This window comes from Biomphalaria glabrata, chromosome 2 (assembly GCF_947242115.1).
Source record: "Biomphalaria glabrata chromosome 2, xgBioGlab47.1, whole genome shotgun sequence".
In the NCBI taxonomy this organism is placed as follows: domain Eukaryota; kingdom Metazoa; phylum Mollusca; class Gastropoda; family Planorbidae; genus Biomphalaria; species Biomphalaria glabrata.
The window spans coordinates 43,475,766-43,496,219 of record NC_074712.1 but is presented as its reverse complement, the minus strand read 5'-3'; the positions used below and the strand labels follow the sequence as shown (position 1 = coordinate 43,496,219).

General features: G+C 38.3%; 1 protein-coding gene across 1 annotated transcript in view; it reads right to left on the bottom strand.

Moving 5' to 3' along the window:
* The window catches only part of LOC106064679 (neuronal acetylcholine receptor subunit alpha-9-like), a 33,011-nt gene that overhangs the window by 10,284 nt on the left and 2,273 nt on the right, over positions 1–20,454 (bottom strand). The window contains exons 2-5 of the mRNA XM_013223283.2: positions 11,523–11,630; positions 9,059–9,186; positions 5,204–5,313; positions 2,971–3,202 (exon numbers count right to left, since the gene is read on the bottom strand). Coding sequence (XP_013078737.2) covers positions 2,971–3,202; positions 5,204–5,313; positions 9,059–9,186; positions 11,523–11,630 — 578 coding nt within the window. The remainder of the gene's footprint in view (positions 1–2,970; positions 3,203–5,203; positions 5,314–9,058; positions 9,187–11,522; positions 11,631–20,454) is intronic.

The window sequence follows — 20,454 nt, the reverse complement described above, 5'->3', positions numbered from 1 at the left end:
AGCCACCACGTATCCCATAGAGAGTTGTAGTTTATTAATAAATCTAGTAGCTGTTGGCTGTTGCAACAATAAGTTTAATTTGCTGTGCAGTCAGTGGCTGAACATAACAAGACGAGACATAGTCTGAACATATCATAAGTTAGGGTTTATTAAGGAGTATAGAGATCCGGATCTAGTGCAAGCCGAATTTTTTTTTTTTTTTTGAAGGTGCATCGTTTTTTTACGATCATTAGTTTTTGTCATTCTCTAATATTATATTCGTCATTGTAATGTGGCCTAGTAAAAGAGAAGTTCAGCATGTAGATAGCATGAGTTCTGTTTGCTCGTTAAAGACGCCATCAAAATGAAATTATTTTTTAGATTTGAACTAATCTTTGCTGAAAATTATAACTCGTTGATTGAATAAAAAAATAGCGCCAAATTTCTTCATTTTGATGTGAATCATTGTTTTAAAAGCGAAGGTTATGATAAAACTGATCAAGCCGAAAGATATGATGAGACATGGTGGAAAGAATCGATGGGACATTGGAGGAGTCTCACACTGGGTTCTACATAGGGGCTGCCAAAGAGGAGAAAAAAAATGCCTTGGTTAACAAGACACTAAGAACGTCCAAACGCTGTATGGTAGGTAGAACGCTAGTAGTCTGCGCCTATTAACAAAACATAGATCTATATAGTTTTAAAACCTTTTTTTTTAATTGCCAGACATGAGACTGATTCAATCTCTCATTCTACCAAAGTCGAAAGGAAAACATAATTCGAGGGCATTATGTGCCCAGCACAACTATAAGCTCCATTTATTTTCTACAGTTGAATGAAGTATTCATTAGAATCAAGTATTCATTAGAATCCAGTAAAGTATTAACTCGAGGAATTCAGTTACTTCATCTGGTCACAAAAAACAAAACGATGTCAACGCTTCCACCAGAAGCTCAATCACTTCGTCCAGTCTGTCCCTCTTAAGTAACGGTAGACTTTGCACTTTTAAGACACAAAGTTCTTGGGATCTGCTCATAAGGATTTACTGATTGACATTCACAATGACAGACAAAAGAAAGAGGGCGGAGACATTCACTAACAACTCAAGGGAGGACAGTCATCGCGATCTAGAGACGAAGCTTTGTAGCTCCCCCTGTTTTCTGCTTTATTTTGTTTTCTAAAATGTACATATTTTAAAAAGTCTTTATCTCGCAGCTTATTTCTGTGATGTTTCTAGTTCATATGCTACCGTAACAGAAACAATGATGCACTATTCATCCTCCAACTTATACCTTCGTTTCTACTTACATTTAAACTAGACTTGTGACACTACTGACTGCTCCTCATCACATCTTATCGTTGTTTTAAATGAAACAGTTTCACAGACGTAGCATTGCATCTAGCACGCGTTACAAGAGATGTCAGTGGGACGTTCCGAGTACCCGGAATATTAACATTTCAGTGCTTCCCAAACAGTGTTCCGCGAAACCCTAATAGGTGTTCCATGAACTACTGGAATGAGTAGGCCACAACGTTAATTAATCTATTTAAAAACAAGGTTACAAAGACAGTTTGTGTGGAAACACAAACTCAAAATCGGGCCCGAAGTGGTCCACCCAGGCAGGTAAAAAGGCAGGTTTCAATATTTTCAGAAAGGATATCAGAATTAAATTTGGTTGAAGACAAATGACAGAGAAAAAAGGAGAAAGAAGGTTGACAGATCTTGTGTGGTGCCCCAGCGGTCCAACAAACCAAAGGATAGGTGAAAGTGAATGTGAAGTTAGTTGTGAACCTGGCCTAATTGATGTCTTATAATGAATATCTAATTGATCTAATTGTTTTGTAAAGTGTCAATCTCTTATTCAAATCCTCAAAAAAAAAAAACAAAAAAAAAAACATTTCCGTAAAAAAAAAATAAAAAAAAATTCCTTTAGATGCGTGCTATATGTATGCGTGGTGCGCATGGAGTTCACGCGTTAATATGAAAACCTACTTATTAATTGTTGTTTTAAATTATGACCAACTTATAAATATATATACTAAATATATTTTTTTCTCTTCAAAAAGTAAACATTTATTTTTGGGTAAATGTAGTGGTTAGTAGGATAGAACTTGCATAACGTAGCAATAAATATGTAAAAAAAAATTTTAACAAAAAATCTAAAACCATTTGCATAAATGTGTTAAAGATATGATATATTGTACATTCCCCAAATAAAGAGCCTCAAGTGTTTGTTACTATTAATAGTGAATAGTTGTAAAAGTGGTGTATTTTTATTAAAAAACTGCTTGCGTAAGTGATTTAAAAAATTAGATTTTTCGATTTTAGAAAAGAAAAAAGTAACCGTTGCATCAGAACTTTGAATGGACTAATAGATTATGATGTCAGATTTTCACTATCTTTTCTTGTTTACGTGATCTAAACGGGACGGACAGACATTTCACTCCAAACAAATAGCGTCTTTTCCCCTTTCGGGGGCCGCTAAAAATAAGCAAAGTGTTCCGCTAAATACTCAGAATGTACGAAGTGTTCCGCTAAATACTCAGAATGTACGAAGTGTTACGCTAAATACTCAGAATGTACGAAGTGTTCCGCTAAATACTAAGAATGTACGAAGTGTTCCGCTAAATACTCAGAATGTACGAAGTGTTCCGCTAAATACTCAGAATGTACGAAGTGTTACGCTAAATACTCAGAATGTACGAAGTGTTCCGCTAAATACTCAGAATGTACGAAGTGTTCCGCTAAATACTCAGAATGTACGAAGTGTTCCGCTAAATGCTCAGAATGTACGAAGTGTTCCGCTAAATACTCAGAATGTATTCCGTTAAGAAAAAAAGTTCAGGAACCAATGGTCTCGCCAAATAAAGATAAGAAAATAAACTTTTTTCACTTGACTACTTGATAGGTGCAGACTACATCGCTGTTAGGTCCTAAGTGTACAAACTGAGAAACCCTAAATATAAAGTGCACAATGGTATTGTACTGACCACATAGTCACTCAAATCAAAGGCGTGCTGTGCCACGAACTCCACATTTAATTTGTTCCCATTGTAAGTCCAGGAGCCAAACTTGAGCCAGCAGGTCTGGAGGTCAAAGGGGAAGTACTTGGTGTCTATGGAGCAGGAGCTGCGGAGAATGGCTTGGGGCATCCACTGGACGTCCCCCGTGTGCTGGACTATACACAGGGCGTCTCTCTGTTCTTTCAAGCGGTCATCTGCACTGTATAACAGAAACATATAATGCATCAGACTAGATGGAGTGAAGGAATTGTGAGAAAGAAACATTTCAGAAGTAAACAAAAACATTTCGATTGTACAATCTTTAAAACAAAAGGCTGAATATGTAAATATGCATTTTAGGGTAAATTGAGAAAAACAACAACATATTTATATAAAATTTTATAACAAATTTATGATTCAAAAACTTCCCTTCCAACTAGCACAGGGGTGCGCACCAACAGTTCAAAAGCTTATTGGATAAACATGATACGTAAAATAAGAGTAACTCCATCTTAGAATGTTTTACACTGTCGTAGAAACACCATGTGTCTATGAGCTTAATTTTTCATGTACACTCAAAGTGCTAAACAGACAACATAAGGCCGATAGTTCTTACATGCAAAACTTTCTCGTATTGTTTGAGCATGGTGTAACTTGTACCAATGTTTATGGTGCTCTGTTTATACAGACAAAACTTCCTTCTTCCCAAGAAAGAAATCGCAGAATCCTGCGTTCTGGAACAAGATGAAAGAGTCGCCGTTCGTCCAGCCTGGTAACTTAAAGAGGATGTCGCCGTGGAATAGTGTTGTTGGAGATATACGGCGCGGCGCTGAAGGCGTGGAGTGGCAGGAAGGAGTGGTGAATGTAGTGGTAGATCATCTTCACCTCATTTTTTATTATAAATCCGTCCTCTAGCCTCTTTCGTTGAGTTGCTACGAGACCAATCATTTTAGAAGGCCTCAACACTGATCTGCAACATCACAACCTGTGGGAAGTTTAGATCAATAGCTGGTTACCACGTCGTAAAGACCAGTGACGTGGCAACGAGCTATTGGTCAAAACTGCCCACAGTTTGTGACGTTGCATGTCACTGTTCAGGCCTTCTAAAACGATTTGTCTAGGTTGCTTTCATTAAATGTACAAGTATAAGTTCAATTATTTTAAAATGAGATACTGTGCTGTATGTCAATCGATACCAAAGTGTTCAATCGCTCAATGTCTAGTAGTTTATGTCTTTCTAAATAGTTAATGTGATAGATTGGGCATGGAGATTTTATTCTCTAGTACTGTGATAACCAACTTATTTGTTTTTTTTTGGGCGGGGGGACATGGAGACATGCATTCCCTGACTGCATTTCACAGGCTAAAAGAAACCTAGCTTTTGTGGTGGACTGTGGCAGAAGAGCCTGATATTTTACATTGGTTATTAATTGGGCATTAATGAAATTGTAATGGGGCATAACTCGCGCATGCCATTCTATGATCTTTAAATATAGAGTCACTTGCGCATGCATAGAATCAGAGCATAGTAGCACTAGGACGTAACTAATTTAGAACGAGTTTAAATCTGTTCCACCATTTCATCCACATTTGTTTAAATGGTTTGTCTGAACCACATTGCACAGCTGTTAAGTCAAATGACAAATGTCACAAATCTGTACCTTTATTAAATTGAGAGTGGTAGATCCAATTTCTGCTCAAATATTAATAAGTGCAAATTTGTTTTTTTTTTCTGTTTTTTTTTTAAAAGCCATGTAGTACACTTAAGCCTCTCTCCCCCCCCCCCCTTTTTATAAGTAAAAAAAAGAATTTTAGTTTGCACATCTATGTACTAATGTCAGGTTCCTTTAATGGTTACCATGGTAACGGCGGAATCATTGTATTTTTTTTAGAAACCATAACAATTGTTTTACAATGATGTAATAACATATTGCTTTGAGCACGCGCAGACCATTCTGTGCGGTACTAGACAGGCCACTGTGTACAACATAACATTGAAGACAGGCCACTGTGTACAACATAACATTGAAGACAGGCCACTGTGTACAACATAACACTGAAGACAGGCCACTGTGTACAACATAACATTGAAGACAGGCCACTGTGTACAACATAACACTAAAGACAGGCCACTGTGTACAACATAACATTGAAGATGGGCCACTGTACACAACATAACGTTGAAGACAGGCAAGTGTCTATAACATAACATTGGACTTACAAATTGTAAAGTAAAATGTCTGGCAGCCATATTTTGTCCGAGGGTATCATGACTGACTTAATGTTGTCGTGCATGGCTGGGTCCCAGGTCAGCAGGATGTCATTCCATTCCTGGAGACACATTGACAGGCGTTACGAGATTTGTGGCAGAAACACAGGCCTTGGTGGTTGGCACGTGCAATGTGTCCGATGTTGACATGCGCATTAAGGAAATTAGTTTGTTGCCAACTGTATTATAATCTACCTAGCTCTATCAGTCATATATGTTACAATAGCACGATTAAATGCCTGAATCCACTTTTAAAGCAACACAGACTCTACATAAAAGATTATAGAAACTGTGGTTACCAAAAGATGATTAACAGATTAGATTACACTTAAAGCCAAAGTTGGACTTGACATATTTGTATGTTTTATATTCAATGAAATACAGTACATATGTAACACTTTTAAAAAAATACAAACAAAAAGTATACACAACTCTTTAATTTAGATTCAAGCTAAACATGCCATCATCAATAACTGTCTATGCCATTTTTCTAAAACACGATACTTTTTCAGTAGCAGACAAAAGTTCAATTAAGCTTCAGCTTTTGAGCAGCGTTCCCTTGAAATGAATGGTTTGCATAATTGACTAGCAAACGTTGCTCCATGCATATCTGTCACATCACAGTAGGGACGATGTTCACCTACTCAATGTACGTAATTTTATAGCAAGCTGGCTAATGCATTTAGTGAAGTAGCAGCGTGTACGCCTACTTCTACATTCTACAATGGAAACGAGAAAACTGCTAGGTCTAGAGACACTGAACTAAGAAAATATTTAATTTGTTTTTTAGTCTTCAGCCATCTTTGTTGAGGATTAAGACCTAGATACATTTTTATTTACGAATGCATTAATTGTTTTCTGAAGTAGATATAGGTCAGGGATAAAACTAAAGCTAAACTTTTCCAAATGTCCACCGAGAGATTTCCCTCATAGCCTTTATTCAAGTCGTGACTAATAGGAAGCGGCCTAATAAAGTAACACAAAAGAAATAGAAGAGAATAGGAACGGTATAATCCTGACTATGACCCCAGCCACCTATTCAAGCAAGTTGTTATTCCAATCATCAACTGAGTGTGAAGATGTGATTTGAACTAGTTTTTATGAGAGCATTAATATAATTAAATACCTTTACTCAATGTGTTGGCGCTACAAAAATGTTTATAAAAATGAAATATATTGTTGTAACCCCGCTCAGGCGCTACACTAATGGTGCGCATCTGAGCACTACTGAACACGACTAGTGAAAGACATATAGAGACAGGAAGAAGGACTGTTGTGAGCCGGCTAAAAGTCATGGGAGTCTGAACAGTCTGGTGCTGAGTGCTATCCTGTGTGATACTAGTAAACTGTGTGGGAGACCTGGAGCGACACTGGAAAGTGTGTCGGTGGTCTGTTCTGTGTTCTGGTATGAAGTAGGACTCTTAGAACTTAGACATATTACTCCCTGTGACTTTATAGCAGACGTCCAAATCTAACTAGTAACTATTACTATTTGTTGATGCTTGTGCTAGTTATACTAAATAAATACATCGTTTACTGTTGCCGACCTGTCTTTCGTTGAGTGCCTGCCTTAGAGAGTTACAACAACTGGTGTCAGAAGTGGGATTTAGGCAGCTCAACAAAAGGATAAGAATGACAACTCTTAGGAAGCTAGATAAACTCAGCTGTAAACAGTTAAAAGAGGAGCTCCGAGACAGGGAGCTGAGGATCTTCTGTGACAAAGAAAAAATGAGAGCCAGTCTTTGGCGGGCCCTTGTTGATGAAGAGGAGGATCCGGAAACATACCTGTTTGAGATAGAACCAGATATTGGTGAGGTGCTGAACACCATGCAAAACTGGTTATGTGAACTTTGTACTTTCCAGGATTCGATGAATCATTCTATGGACAAACTGATACGTAACGTGCAAGGCCAGATCAATCCAGTAAGAGAGAGGAGTCCATCATTCAACAACAATGAACCGTTACTCATTCAAGACTGTGGCTGTACTGATAGTTACAAAGAATGCGTCAATGTTAACAAGAAAAACGCAGATGAACAGAAAGAGACAGTTGAAGCAATAGAAGTCTGCTACGCGACTGAAACTTTTGCTGTACCAGCTTTGAGTGCCACAACGACCCGGACAGAGCAGGACAACTTTGAGCCTGCGTTAGAGCCTGTCATTTTGGACCTTAAGGACCCCTGTCGATCTACCTACGAGGAGAACTTGAATTTTGATTGTTGCATTCAGGCGGTAAGCATCAACTGTACATGCGGTGCTTCACGAAGGGAGTGCAAATGTCAAGAAACCCATCAACAGGGTCTGAAACCAGTGGACTTCGATACTTCTGTTTTCACCAGCGAGAGAGGCCTTGAAGGTGGTCAGAAGAACCATGCAGCTGAAGAACTTGTGCACATAGGACGTTGCCCACGTGCCCCACAGACATGTCTTTCGGACACGCTTGAAGATTATGACGTGTTTGACAACCTGGCCTCCTGGAGGCCTACGGTGCATCAAGAAAGCGTGCTGGAGCAATGTGTAAGACCAATGGTCTTGATAACCACCGCCATGACATCCACTGCCTCTCTTCCTGCCATGAAGCTGCCGTCGGTGCTGACTGAGAGAAAGGCCAGACAACGAAAACGACGCCCCCTTAACCAAAGGCAGATCAACTGGAGAAGGACAAAGCGGCACCAACAGAGAGCAGTGTGGATGACTTTGTGGGGAACATGCTCCCTGCCGTCTGTAGCTCCCACAAACCAACCTTCACCTGCACTGACCAACGTCCACCACCCTGTAGGGCACCTGAATCTGTTCGGGACGAACAGATCTGAGAAGGGGGCAATGTTGTAACCCCGCTCCCGCGCTACACTAATGGTGCGCATCTGAGCACTACTGAACACGACTAGTGAAAGACAGATTGAGACAGGAAGAAGGACTGTTGTGAGCCGGCTAAAAGTCATGGGAGTCTGAACAGTCTGGTGCTGAGTGCTGTCCTGTGTGATACTAGGAAACTGTGTGGGAGACCTGGAGCGACACTGGGAAGTGTGTCGGTGGTCTGTTCTGTGTTCTGGTATGAAGTAGGACTTTTAGAACTTAGACATATTACTCCCTGTGACTTTATAGCAGACGTCCAAGTCTAACTAGTAACTATTACTATTTGTTGATGCTTGTGCTAGTTATACTAAATAAATACATCGTTTACTCTTGTCAACCTGTCTTTCGTTGAGTGCCTGCCTTAGAGAGTTACAACAATATACATGTCTCAGAACACAAATCTAAATTTTTGTATAACTAGGATTTGAAACTCGAGTTCTGCTAATATATCAACTATTTGTACATGAATATATTTGAAATAAAAATATTTCAACTATAAAGTTGACGTAAAAAATGGAAGTATATTGGTATAGTTTAATTCTGTAGAGTTCTTAAAACATTTTTTTATAGGGCAGATGATGTAAAGGTCATCTGTTTCTGTGGCCTATGGTTAACGAGGGTGTAGTGTGGCCAGCACAACGACCAACCGACTTTACTTTTACCCAACTAATGTCAGGTACCGATTAGAGCTGGGTGGACTCAGAGGCACCCGAAGATACCAAAATTAAAAATCCCAGTCTTCACCAGGATTCGAACCCCGACCCCGGTACGGAATCCAAGCGCTTTACCGCTCAGCCACTGCGCCTCTCTTAAAACATACGTAACCAAAAAAAATCTGAAATGTCAAAGTTTTTTGTGTTGTTTTTGTGATGAAAATATTTCACAACATATTTGCATAAGCATATTCCATTCACATCGACTACGTTAGATCTTCTATCTACGCAGACTTACGTATCGATACCACATACTGGCTTTCAAGACTTGATTAGATTCATCTAAATCCAGTATCTGGATGAGAGACAATCCGAAGTAGACAATCATATTGTCGGAAGTGTTCCTGACTGGACGCCCTTGTGTGCCTGTTGGTTATTATAATTTCATTAGTGTCATCTCAAAGTCATCAAGAGGAGGGGTGGGGGGACAACAGTACACCTCTATTTCTCCACAAGGTCAGGTCTCTTACAAAACAAAAGTACAATTACAAAATGGGACGTATTGTAATAGTGTTAGGTCAACAAAACAATAGATTCTAGATTCTGGGTATTACGATCACGTGGTCACTATGAATACAGTAGGGTCTCAAATAAGATGAAACAATGTAAACGAAAAGTGCCAGACTATTTGGCGAGTGGGTTAAAAAAGAAAAGAATTGACACCACTGTACATTACTATAGGAGACTACAACAGAGAATATAGAACCAACAAATACCGTAAACCATCTGAAAACATAGGAAATGAAAATATCTACAAAAATTAGACAGTTTGAGGAAAGAAATGTTTCTTAGCATTAGTCTTTTGCACTTTTGCATCTTGTGTTTTACCGGGTTTTTTCACCTCAGAGTAAAATAGTCCTTTAGAGACACCCTCTGATGTTCAAATACACGAAGAGCGGTTTGGATGGTCTATAGTTACATGGGCGTAGCCAGGATTTTTTTCGGGGGGGGGATTTCTTTTTTAGGGGGGGGGAATTATTTCTCCCCCCCTGCAAAAAAAAAATATGTGTGTGTGTGTGTGCGTGTGTGTGTGTGTGTTTACATAATTAATCTTTATTACATGCTGATTTAAGCTCAAAACCCCCTATGGCTACGATCATAGCACTTTGAGTGTGTAATTTGCTTTTTTTTATATTCAATAGGTATTTTTTAGCTTCAAACCCCTCTAAAGGGGGGTTTTAAACACAAAACCCCTTTGGCTACGCTCATACAATTCGGTCACTGATGTATGGATAGTCTTATATTGAAGAGGGGGGTTTATCGTAAATTTCGGAGGGGGTTTTAAAATCAAAATCTTTCTTAGCTATGCTCTGGGAATTTGGGTATTGTCGTTTGCATTCTTTTTGTTTTTGTTTTATTGTTTTATAGAAGAGGTTGGTTTGACTGCAAAACCCACTGGTAGGGGGTTTTAAACTAAAAACTCCCTTGGCTACGCTGGGGCAAGTGCTGGTTTAGTATTAAAATCTCCCCTAAAATAAACAGAATCAAAGCAAAAAATCAGTCACTATATTCCGATTTCATTTGGGGGTGGGGGGTTGAACCTCAACACCTCCCCCACCTGGCTACGCCCATAGTTACTCATTATGTTAGAGTCTTAGAGATTAAAACGTGTTTAGTCTTTTTTTTTCGCCATGTTAGGGTTAGCCAAGTGGTCAAGACAGCCGAGCTGTCGAGTGTCTAGATTGGACTGTGTACTGAATTCTGTTGATTGAATGATAGTGATAGTTTTAGACTATTGTATTGCCTAATGCCTATAGTCAGATTAAGTTATAGATTAAGCTATAGATTAAGCCGACTTGTTTGGGACTAACCGCTCTGTCTGGAAGAGGTCCAAGTCAATGTCCATATTAAGCATTGCTATTTCTAATGTGTCAAACACTCAGGGCGCACGTACCAGTATATGTGGTCGAAGGCCGAGCACACCGGGGGTCGCTTTTTTCTATAGTTTACCAAGTTAATTGTGCAGGACTCGCCATTTAGCCTAATCGTTTCCTCACACGATCGTTTCCAGCTGAGTGCCACGTTGAGGCAGGGTTGTGTCCCCGCCCTGCATATTCCTAAAAAAAAGTCTAGTACTAAGGAATTAAGTCTTTAAGACAAAATCTATCTAACTTTTCTTGATCACATCCAAACAAATAACAATTTTAAATGCTAGGAAAACATGTGTAGCTCTCTGATAAAAAAAAAAGGCTTCATTCTATTTTTAGGTATTTGGTATCTTGCGAAATTCATTATGTAATGTAGAGACACACCTTAGGTGACTGATAATGAACGCATAATTGTGACGACATTAATCCACAGCGAGACTGTAGCTTATAGATTAAACAGACAGTTGAGGCTAGGCTTTCATAGAGGTAACATCGTATATGATAGTGACTGAGACTAGACTGCTCCCATTGTGAATTAAACAGTTATATTTCATACACCTGTTGGTTGTTCACTCTATTTGTGGAGTTGTATTATTTGTCTACATGTTTGTAACCAAGAACTCGCTAGTAATTTGACGCGTACAGAAACTCCCAACCTATTAGCTGAACAGCACAAGCTATACAGACGCAGATTAGACATTACATCTCTACAGTAGATAGTATATACATTGTATATTCACTGAACTATACATATCATAATATAATTAATACTAAGTTTCCAATGAAGTGTATTTGTAGCCTACATCTCAATTGTTTCAAAGACATTTCTCTTACCTTGCAGTGCATACGTTTTTAAAAGGGAGGAAATCAATCGTTTCTCTGTGGACATGTAGGGGACGCTACTCTGTAGCTCCACCTCGGCATCATCCAGTAATGATTTCTCTAAATTAAAAAAAGGGAGAGAACAAGAATATTAGCATGTCGCATCCAATAATTTAATACTTTTTTTTTCTCTTGCCTGAGATGTGTTTTTAATTTAAAATCAGGTAGAAAAATTGTGGGTGGTTTTCCTTTTTATTTTAAGACATCAATTTCTTGTACATTGCAAATAGGAAATCTTATTCTCTAGGATAGGAGCATTGGATGTGAAGTGAGAGGTAAGTGCCTCATAGCGATATCCACCGGAGATCAGAATATTTGAGATTGGAGTGGAGCACCATACTCTTTCCATGTCCAGGATAGTCTACGGATCCGTTGTTTAATCATTGCGGTGCAGGTCTAAGGACCCGGTTTGAAATTAAAACAAGAAAACTTTTTTTTGTTTTCGAGATACGAAGACGCCATTTTGTGATCAACTGTTGAAACATTTGTTAACGTAAAGGTTAACTTTAATGTTGTACTCTAACGAACTACTATCACTAGTCAATCCTTTATCTACAGAAACTGTACATTAAGCGGTTGCTGAGTGGTTAAGCGCTCGGCTTATGAACCTGAGGTCCTGGGTTCAAATCTCGGTGAAGGCTGGGATTTTGAATCTCAGGTTTTTTAGGGTGTCCCTGAGTCCCCCACCCAACTCTAATGGGCAGATGACTTTAGTTGGGGAAATTAAAGGTGGTTGGTCGTTGTGCTGGCCACATTACACCCTGCTCGTTAACCGTTGGCCACAGAAACAGATGAACTGAACATTATCTGCCCCATTAATCTGAAAGGTCTGAAAGGGAAACTTTTATTTTACATTAAAAGCTATCACGGCGAGATCTTAACACGGCCAGCAATGTAATGTATTTTTTTAACCCCTGTTCTTATGGCTTGCGGTTTTGCCAGATCACATGAACATTTTTTAAACTGCCAATTTAATCTTGTGTTTAAAATGTCAATGAATGTGCCTACAATATGGATCATTAATTGTTGAAAACAAAAAATGAACAGTCATAGAAGCTTAAGTATTATAACACAGGGCTTTGTTTTTTTCCCCCCTATAATTCTGAGTATATAACTGAACATTTTATATAATGTTGGAGAATATAGAGTAAATCTCTTAGTGTATAAAGGAGTGGCACTTTCTTTAGTATTTTCTTTATAAGACTTCTAGTTGTATTAAAAATTACTGGTTGACATTTTCAAATCGAAAAACTTCCCTTTTGGACAACCAACCCGTGCGTTACACTTCAACTATATTGACACAAAATAACAAATAAATAAAAATGTTATATGTAATATCACGGAACAATAATCTTTGTTCAACTCAACAAGAGTAGACTGACTTATTGTGCTTCCTGTTCAATTTGTTATACTGAAACATCACTTCGATTACTTTCAAACCACTTTGTAGTTCTTCGTACGAGTCCAGAAGGGCTATACGATTTCTTTTTTTTTAACTGAGTCTGTCTACTGGGTAGTCTACTGTTAGTGACAGTTATTTAGATTGATTGACATGCTACCATTGCAACTAACAGATTCAATTATTTTTTGCTTATACCAGCGTCTTTATGCCTGTGTAGATTACTGTAAATCATTTAAAAATATATTTTAAAAATTCTTTGATATAAAAAATCGCAAAAAGTTATTTGAAAGAAACAAACTACACTGTATCACCAGATTTGATTAATGAAAGCCAATAAAGGTTGCCCCCTATATTTAAACACATAATCCCTCAATAAACTGCCCATTTCATGAGATTCCGAAAGCTGACATTCAGAATTATTGCTGTCCGATTCAAACCGTCAATTTTCTGATCTATTAGCAGTCGCATGAACTATTGGAGTAGAAGAAAGTTATTTACACATGAGACATTTCTCTTCCAGGCAAATCACGCATGACTCATACATGTTCATCCTTTCATGAACTTTCTTGCTAATTTATTGATTTATTGTTGCTAAATTAAAAAAGAAAAAAGCGTAAACATCAGCTTGCCAGTGAAATTAAAACTGTATTCTTCAGTAGTGGTCTTTTCTTCTTCTTCTTCGTTCTCATTTTACATGTCGTAGGGTTCTGATCAGTAAACCTCTATCTCAGATGAACCGCGCAGTGGTTTCCAAATAAGGCAGTTCTCAATATAGTTTTTGTTCTATATGAAGGTTTTGGGGCCAGAGTCTTGTTCGGGCCTCTTGATATAGTATGCAGCTTTGGAGGACATGGTCAGCATTCTCTGGTGATGCTCCACAAGGGTAGGTTTCTCTCGTCCCGACTTTCAGCTTCCGGAACAAATGCTGTCTCATTCTGTTGTGTCCAGTTCGGAGACGAAAAATTATGTGGTCTCTGTACTTTTCAATGGTTTTAAAAGTTACTGAACGCTGAGGCTGAAAGAGAATCCAAGTCTATGAGAGTCAATGCTACAGAACAATGCTGGGTATCAGATACCAGGAAAAGTAGAAAATAGAGTAAGTACTGTTACAAGTCAACACTCTGGATGGCAAAAAGGAAAAAAAAATCCTCAATACGTACTACGTACTATAAATAATTGTGTAAAGTTTCTGCTTGATTCGAAAATGTATGTGGGAGAAATAACGTGTTCAAAATGTGTACCAGATAGACAGACAATTTTTCATGTGACTGTAGAACTTTATTCTGCTGAGACATTCTCTGCCTGGTCGTGCGGTTTGCACGCTGGACTGTCGTTCGGACTTATCGATGGTCCCGGGCTCAAACCCTGCCCGCTCCCATCCCCCGTCGTCCTGCGGGAGGTTTGGACTAGGAAGTAATTATCTTCAACTCTGAAGGAACATCCGAAATAAGTAAAACATTTTACAAACAAACATGTCATGGCATTTTAAGTATCGAGAGACAATCTTAGCATGTGACAGAACGTTACCTTGTCAAGACGTCTAGAAAGGGCGTTCCGCCCCACACTTTGAGTAACCTTGCACTAAAGTATTATTAGTTTTGATTTGTAATGAAACTAAGCCACTGACACACTGATGTTAAATAGATTTCTCACATTTGTAGTTCAAAAAGGAATGTCAACACTTAGATTTAAAAAGGTGAGGACTGTCTCACACACACACATTGAAGCTGTGTAGGCTTGAAGGAACATCCATGCTATACAGTGGGGTATAGCGGTTAGTCTTTACAGGCATTCAAACTCATGAGGTCTGATTTTGGGAGCTTGACAATCAAGTTAAGAAATACTTTTAAAACAATCTATAAATATTGAAGCCTTGTAGCGGCCAGACATAGAAGCTTACTTACAATACTGCTCGGGAATAATTGTACACGAAATATTGAGGAGTCAACAATTTTCAACAATTAAATGGCTTCAAGTCGACAAACTCTCAAAAAGCCTTTCATTTGCTGCACGAAATGAGATCTCCCCCCCCCCCTTTTTTCTTTCCAAAAAACTGTGTGACATTAAACCGGTGAGGACTTAATGACGTCAAGAGTTCAAGATGTCACGCAAACGATTGTTAAAAGAAAAGAAAGTGTAGACTAGTGGTTCTCAACTTTTGTTGTCATGGTAGGGGGGGGGGAATACTTTATTTTTCAATACACATGTCACGTGTCGCGGTACGCAACTACAACAACAAGACATTGTCAAGTTCAATAATACAACTTCCTGAGACTCTTTAGGCAGACATTTCGAGGAGACACTTTGAGCAGACATTTCGAGGAGACAGCGTAACGTGCCGGATAGGGCCCCTCCAAAGTTATAGTATTGGCATCACTGACGTAAATCTACATGAGTTGACCTGTCAGCTGATAGACACGTACAAATTGGAATGCCCGAAAAGAAATAAAGGAACGAATCAATATTTTAAAAGACCGTATTTTATTTTCTTAGTTGATTATCTGATGAAATCCGATGTTTTGTTTGTTTGGTACTTATAAAATGTGAAGCAAAAACAGGAGTAAAATAATTGTTAAAACCTAACTCTTAGAGAATGGCAACACTGCCTAGTTTTCTATTTTTTTTCTTGGCAAATAATACAACTGGCACGTAATCATGTCATAGGAAAATAAAAACATATGAAAAAAACAAACTGTATTTATATTTTGACAGCTAAGTATGCTAGAGCTAGATGTCTATGTCTACTGACAATATCTTTCCGGTAAGTAGTTAGATCTAGACATCTGTGTTCTGAGACATATATAACAATGTCTGCACAGTTAAGTCTATTTCTAAAGTTATTATCAGTTACTTATCTAAAATTAGATTTCTAGCAACAATATAGGAATGAATGAAACAAATTGTAAAATATTTGGTATTTATTTTTTTACATCTCTTTGATAAAAAATAGAAAAAAATCTAAATTTGTTAGCTCAAAATTGGATATAGTGTTGTTGTTTTTTTTTGTGTTTTTTTTTTACTTTACAAGCAAACAAAATAGTTTAACTCTTTATTTGTCATAAGTCTATGAGTGTGCGCAATTTTATGACAATGTATTAATATTCAAATAAGTTAAGGTGCTTGACAAGAACACTATATCTTATTAATACGGCGGCCATATTGGATACAAGTCAAAAACGAAACAACTAAAAACGTTTTTTTTAGTAATGTAGAAACTATATTTAACTTGATAAGCTACAAAAACATACTTTTTAATTCCATTGTGAATTTTTACTATTATGGTAGTCATGTTTATAAAATGCTGTTTTACATGTTTCGGATGTTCCTTCAGAGTTGAAGATAATTACTTCCTAGTCCAAACCTCCCGCAGGACGACGGGGGATGTGAGCGGGCAGGGTTTGAACCCGGGACCATCGATAAATCTGAACGACAGTCCAGCGTGCAAACCGCACGACCAGGCAGTCATGTATCTTTAAAAAAATATTTTTTTTTTGCTGTTTAAGATGAAAACTGGAGAAAACTAACCTAGTTGGAACCAAACCAGTGTGTTTTTCTTTACTGGTGGCGCCGCCTTAGCCAGCTAAGTCTGAGGGAGGGTTGTAAGCTGTATAGTACAGAGTGGTCTGTGGGTGGCCTGTAAGCTGTGCAGTACAGAGTGATCTGAGGAAGGGCTGTAAGCTGTACAGTACAGAGAGGTCTGAGGGAGAGCTGTAAGCTGTACAGTACAGATGGATCTGAGGGTAGCATGTAAGCTGTACAGTACAGAGGGGTCTGAGGGAGGCCTGTAAGCTGTACTGTACACAGGAGTCTGAGGGAGTGCTGTAAGCTGTGCAATGGGTTCCTTAAAGGTTGTACGAATGAAAAGAAACTTAAAGACAATATTTACAATATCTTCGAAATCCAAATTTACAATTTAATTGTTCATTAAACTAGTTATGTTTGAAAATAATTATTTCTGGAGAATAGTATTGGAGCTGAGGTATCAGACTGCCACTCCAGCACGCATGGTGCATGAAGGAGCGCCGTAAGACATGTTCTTGTCCTGCTTCCTAGGCTTCATAAATTCATTCTCTTGGAGTCTACAATGAACTTTTTATAGTAAGAAGGGTGCATGCTAAAAAAGGGTGGACAGGGGTGGGATGTCAAATGATGTCTAATAAAGAAGAAGGCACCAGTGGTCAACACTGTTAGTCGAGGGACATTAGATGTAAATATAATGTACATTATAGTTCTAAGATCATCTTGTCGCAGGTCGCAACTGGGTCTGCATAGTCACGTGAATCACTGCACGCATCCTTAATCTTCAGAATCGAAGATATTGGCTTCATTATTATTATTGTCGCAAACATGTTTTTTTTTTTAAATTTCTTGTTACGCAAATAGAGGTCACCATAACTGATGTCAGACAATCTCAAAAAGGACTGAACCCATTGGGAAACTAGAAAGTCGAGAAGAAACACGTTAGCGGAGACGTATTGAATTGTCTTCTTCAAAAAGTTTCGAGTCGGCGTTATTGCAGACTCCTCTCCCGAAAAAGGTAGACATTATAAAAAGTCTTACTTAGAAGATTAGTCTCTTACTTGATATATTTTAATGTTTGAAACATTTTCAGTTGACTTGGTTCATAGCTAAACATGGAGCTATAACTACAATGAAAATACATTTTGTCCCACGAAAAGGAAATTGATCGGCCAGGCCAGCTCCCCTCCCCCCTCCCACTGACAGAACGTTTCACTCATTTTTCAAAACGTCTAGGTCGGCGTGCCCCACAATTAAAGAAACGTTGCACTTAAGTATTCTCAAAAAGTTGTGTCAGTGGGTGCTCTGTAATGAAACTGCGACACTGACACACTGAGGTTAGTGGGTGCTCTGTAATGAAACTGCGACACTGACACACTGAGGTTAGTGGGTGCTCTGTAATGAAACTGCGACACTGACACACTGAGGTTAGTGGGTGCTCTGTAATGAAACTGCGACACTGACACACTGAGGTTAGTGGGTGCTCTGTAATGAAACTGCGACACTGACACACTGAGGTTAGTGGGTGCTCTGTAATGAAACTGCGACACTGACACACTGAGGTTAGTGGGTGCTCTGTAATGAAACTGCGACACTGACACACTGAGGTTAGTGGGTGCTCTGTAATGAAACTGCGACACTGACACACTGAGGTTAGTGGGTGCTCTGTAATGAAACTGCGACACTGACACACTGAGGTTAGTGGGTGCTCTGTAATGAAACTGCGACACTGACACACTGAGGTTAGTGGGTGCTCTGTAATGAAACTGCGACACTGACACACTGAGGTTAGTGGGTGCTCTGTAATGAAACTGCGACACTGACACACTGAGGTTAGTGGGTGCTCTGTAATGAAACTGCGACACTGACACACTGAGGTTAGTGGGTGCTCTGTAATGAAACTGCGACACTGACACACTGAGGTTAACATGATTTCCCACAGTCGTAAGTCAAAACAAATATCAACCCTTTGATTTAAAAAATAAGGAAAGGCTGCTAACAGATGGACATTCAGATGGACATTCAGATGGACATTCAACACAACAACCACAAACTATATTTCTTACGTCTGTAATACATCACGGGTCAATGAGCATTGAATCATTATCGATCTATTTCTTTCTTTATGCAGATAAGATCATGTTGAATAAAAAGAGGCTTCCTATATCCCTTCAAAACAGACACTTTAAAAAACAGACACATTTTATCTTGAGCGAACATCGGCTTGCTCTAGGATTACATTAACAGGCTGGAAAGTCTTATTGAAATATTTAAAAAAAGGAATTGTGTCTGGAAAATTGAGGGGAAAAAAAAAAAAAAAAAAAACCACGCTCGTTGCAAGAAGATACTTTGAGATTAATTGTTGGGAATTCAATTAACAAATAAAAGCAATGATCAAATTTGTTTGTGTTTTGTTTCGGTCTACTTGTTGTTTGAAAGAGTGTAACTTGGTACGTGTGTCAGTGTGCATGCTTGTAGCAAGTGGGTCCGGGCTCAAGTATAGTATTGTAGGGTCCTCTTTCTGAAAGTTGTGTGTAGCAAAAACCTCACCAAGCGTGACTGTATGTGTCAGTCCAATGAAAGAACTACCTTTTGCATGTCTTAGCGCTGATAGCACAAGATATAGAAAGTTCATACGCAGTTCAGTTTCGAATTTTGACTAGGTACAATGTATTGCTGCGGGCTTACTTTGTAATTATCATCTCGACTTTTCACCTTACACTGTAATGTATGCAAGGAACTTGTGAAAGAAGGATCTGCACATTGAACATTGTAAAGAATAGGCTGAAAATTGCAGTATGAAACAAAAACATTGGCAAGGTTTCCTGTTCAAGTCAGTTGATAAAGACGCTCTACAAGAAACTGTTTTGGACACTAGCACTAAAAATGTGTCAGCGAATTGTTATTTTATTGAGCGATCTTCTTTACTTATCCATAGCATGTGGATATGTTAATGTATACCGTTGCAAGATATCTTCCTTTTCAAGTGTAATGCTTTATTCTTTAAATAATCTAAAATAGTTTCTAAACCGTGGACTAAAGTGATTCAATTCAAACTCATTAAGGCTGTGATTGTACTGTTTATGTTGGCATACAATATTTGGATATAACAAAACGACTGCATCCCTTCTATATTTTGTTGCATTATCAAAATCGTTTGCCGTAGATTCACATCATATGGCATGCAAAGTAAGAGCCGGATGGTATAGAAATGCCAGGACCGATTTTGACACCCAGCCCGCCATGTTTATACACATATATAATATTTTGTTTTACATTTTACATGTTCTCTATTATATGGCTATTGGAGAGACATTAATTCCGCCTACTATTGATCATAATTATTTATTTTACGCACACACTCAAGAAAGTCGAAATTCCATAAATAAAGTTTGAAAGAAATACATTTAGCTTTTTTCTCCAAGTACCATGAGAGCATACAGCGGGTTGCGTGAATCAGCCAGGAACAGAATAGCTTAGAAGAGTGTTAGTCTCTAATTGACTAAATTGACACACGAATATGCTAAGGGTATAATTCTGTTCTCCTTTGTAAGAACATCTCTCATTTAAAAGAAGATATAAGATACTTGTAACGATTAGAACTACAGCGCTTGCATGACTAGAAGTGTATTAATTGGGAATCCATTAATCAGCAATTAAAGATAACAAAATCTTATAGCCCACACTTACAAACAATGGCTACGCCTGTGTTTTAATCAAAATAAGATAATATTTTCCTTTTTTTTTGTTTCCCTTAAAAAATGATTGAAAATATATCTTGACTTTTTTAAAGGGCCCCCAAGAAAGTTGAGGCCCTAACCCATAGCTTGAATTGCCAACAGGTCAATACAGCATTGCAAAAAGAATCATTTTGGTCGTGAGACTACACACATGTTAATGTAGGCCATCCCTGGTCAACAAGTCAAGCCTGTCCAGCTGTTTTGTGGGTCACTGCTTGAAAGG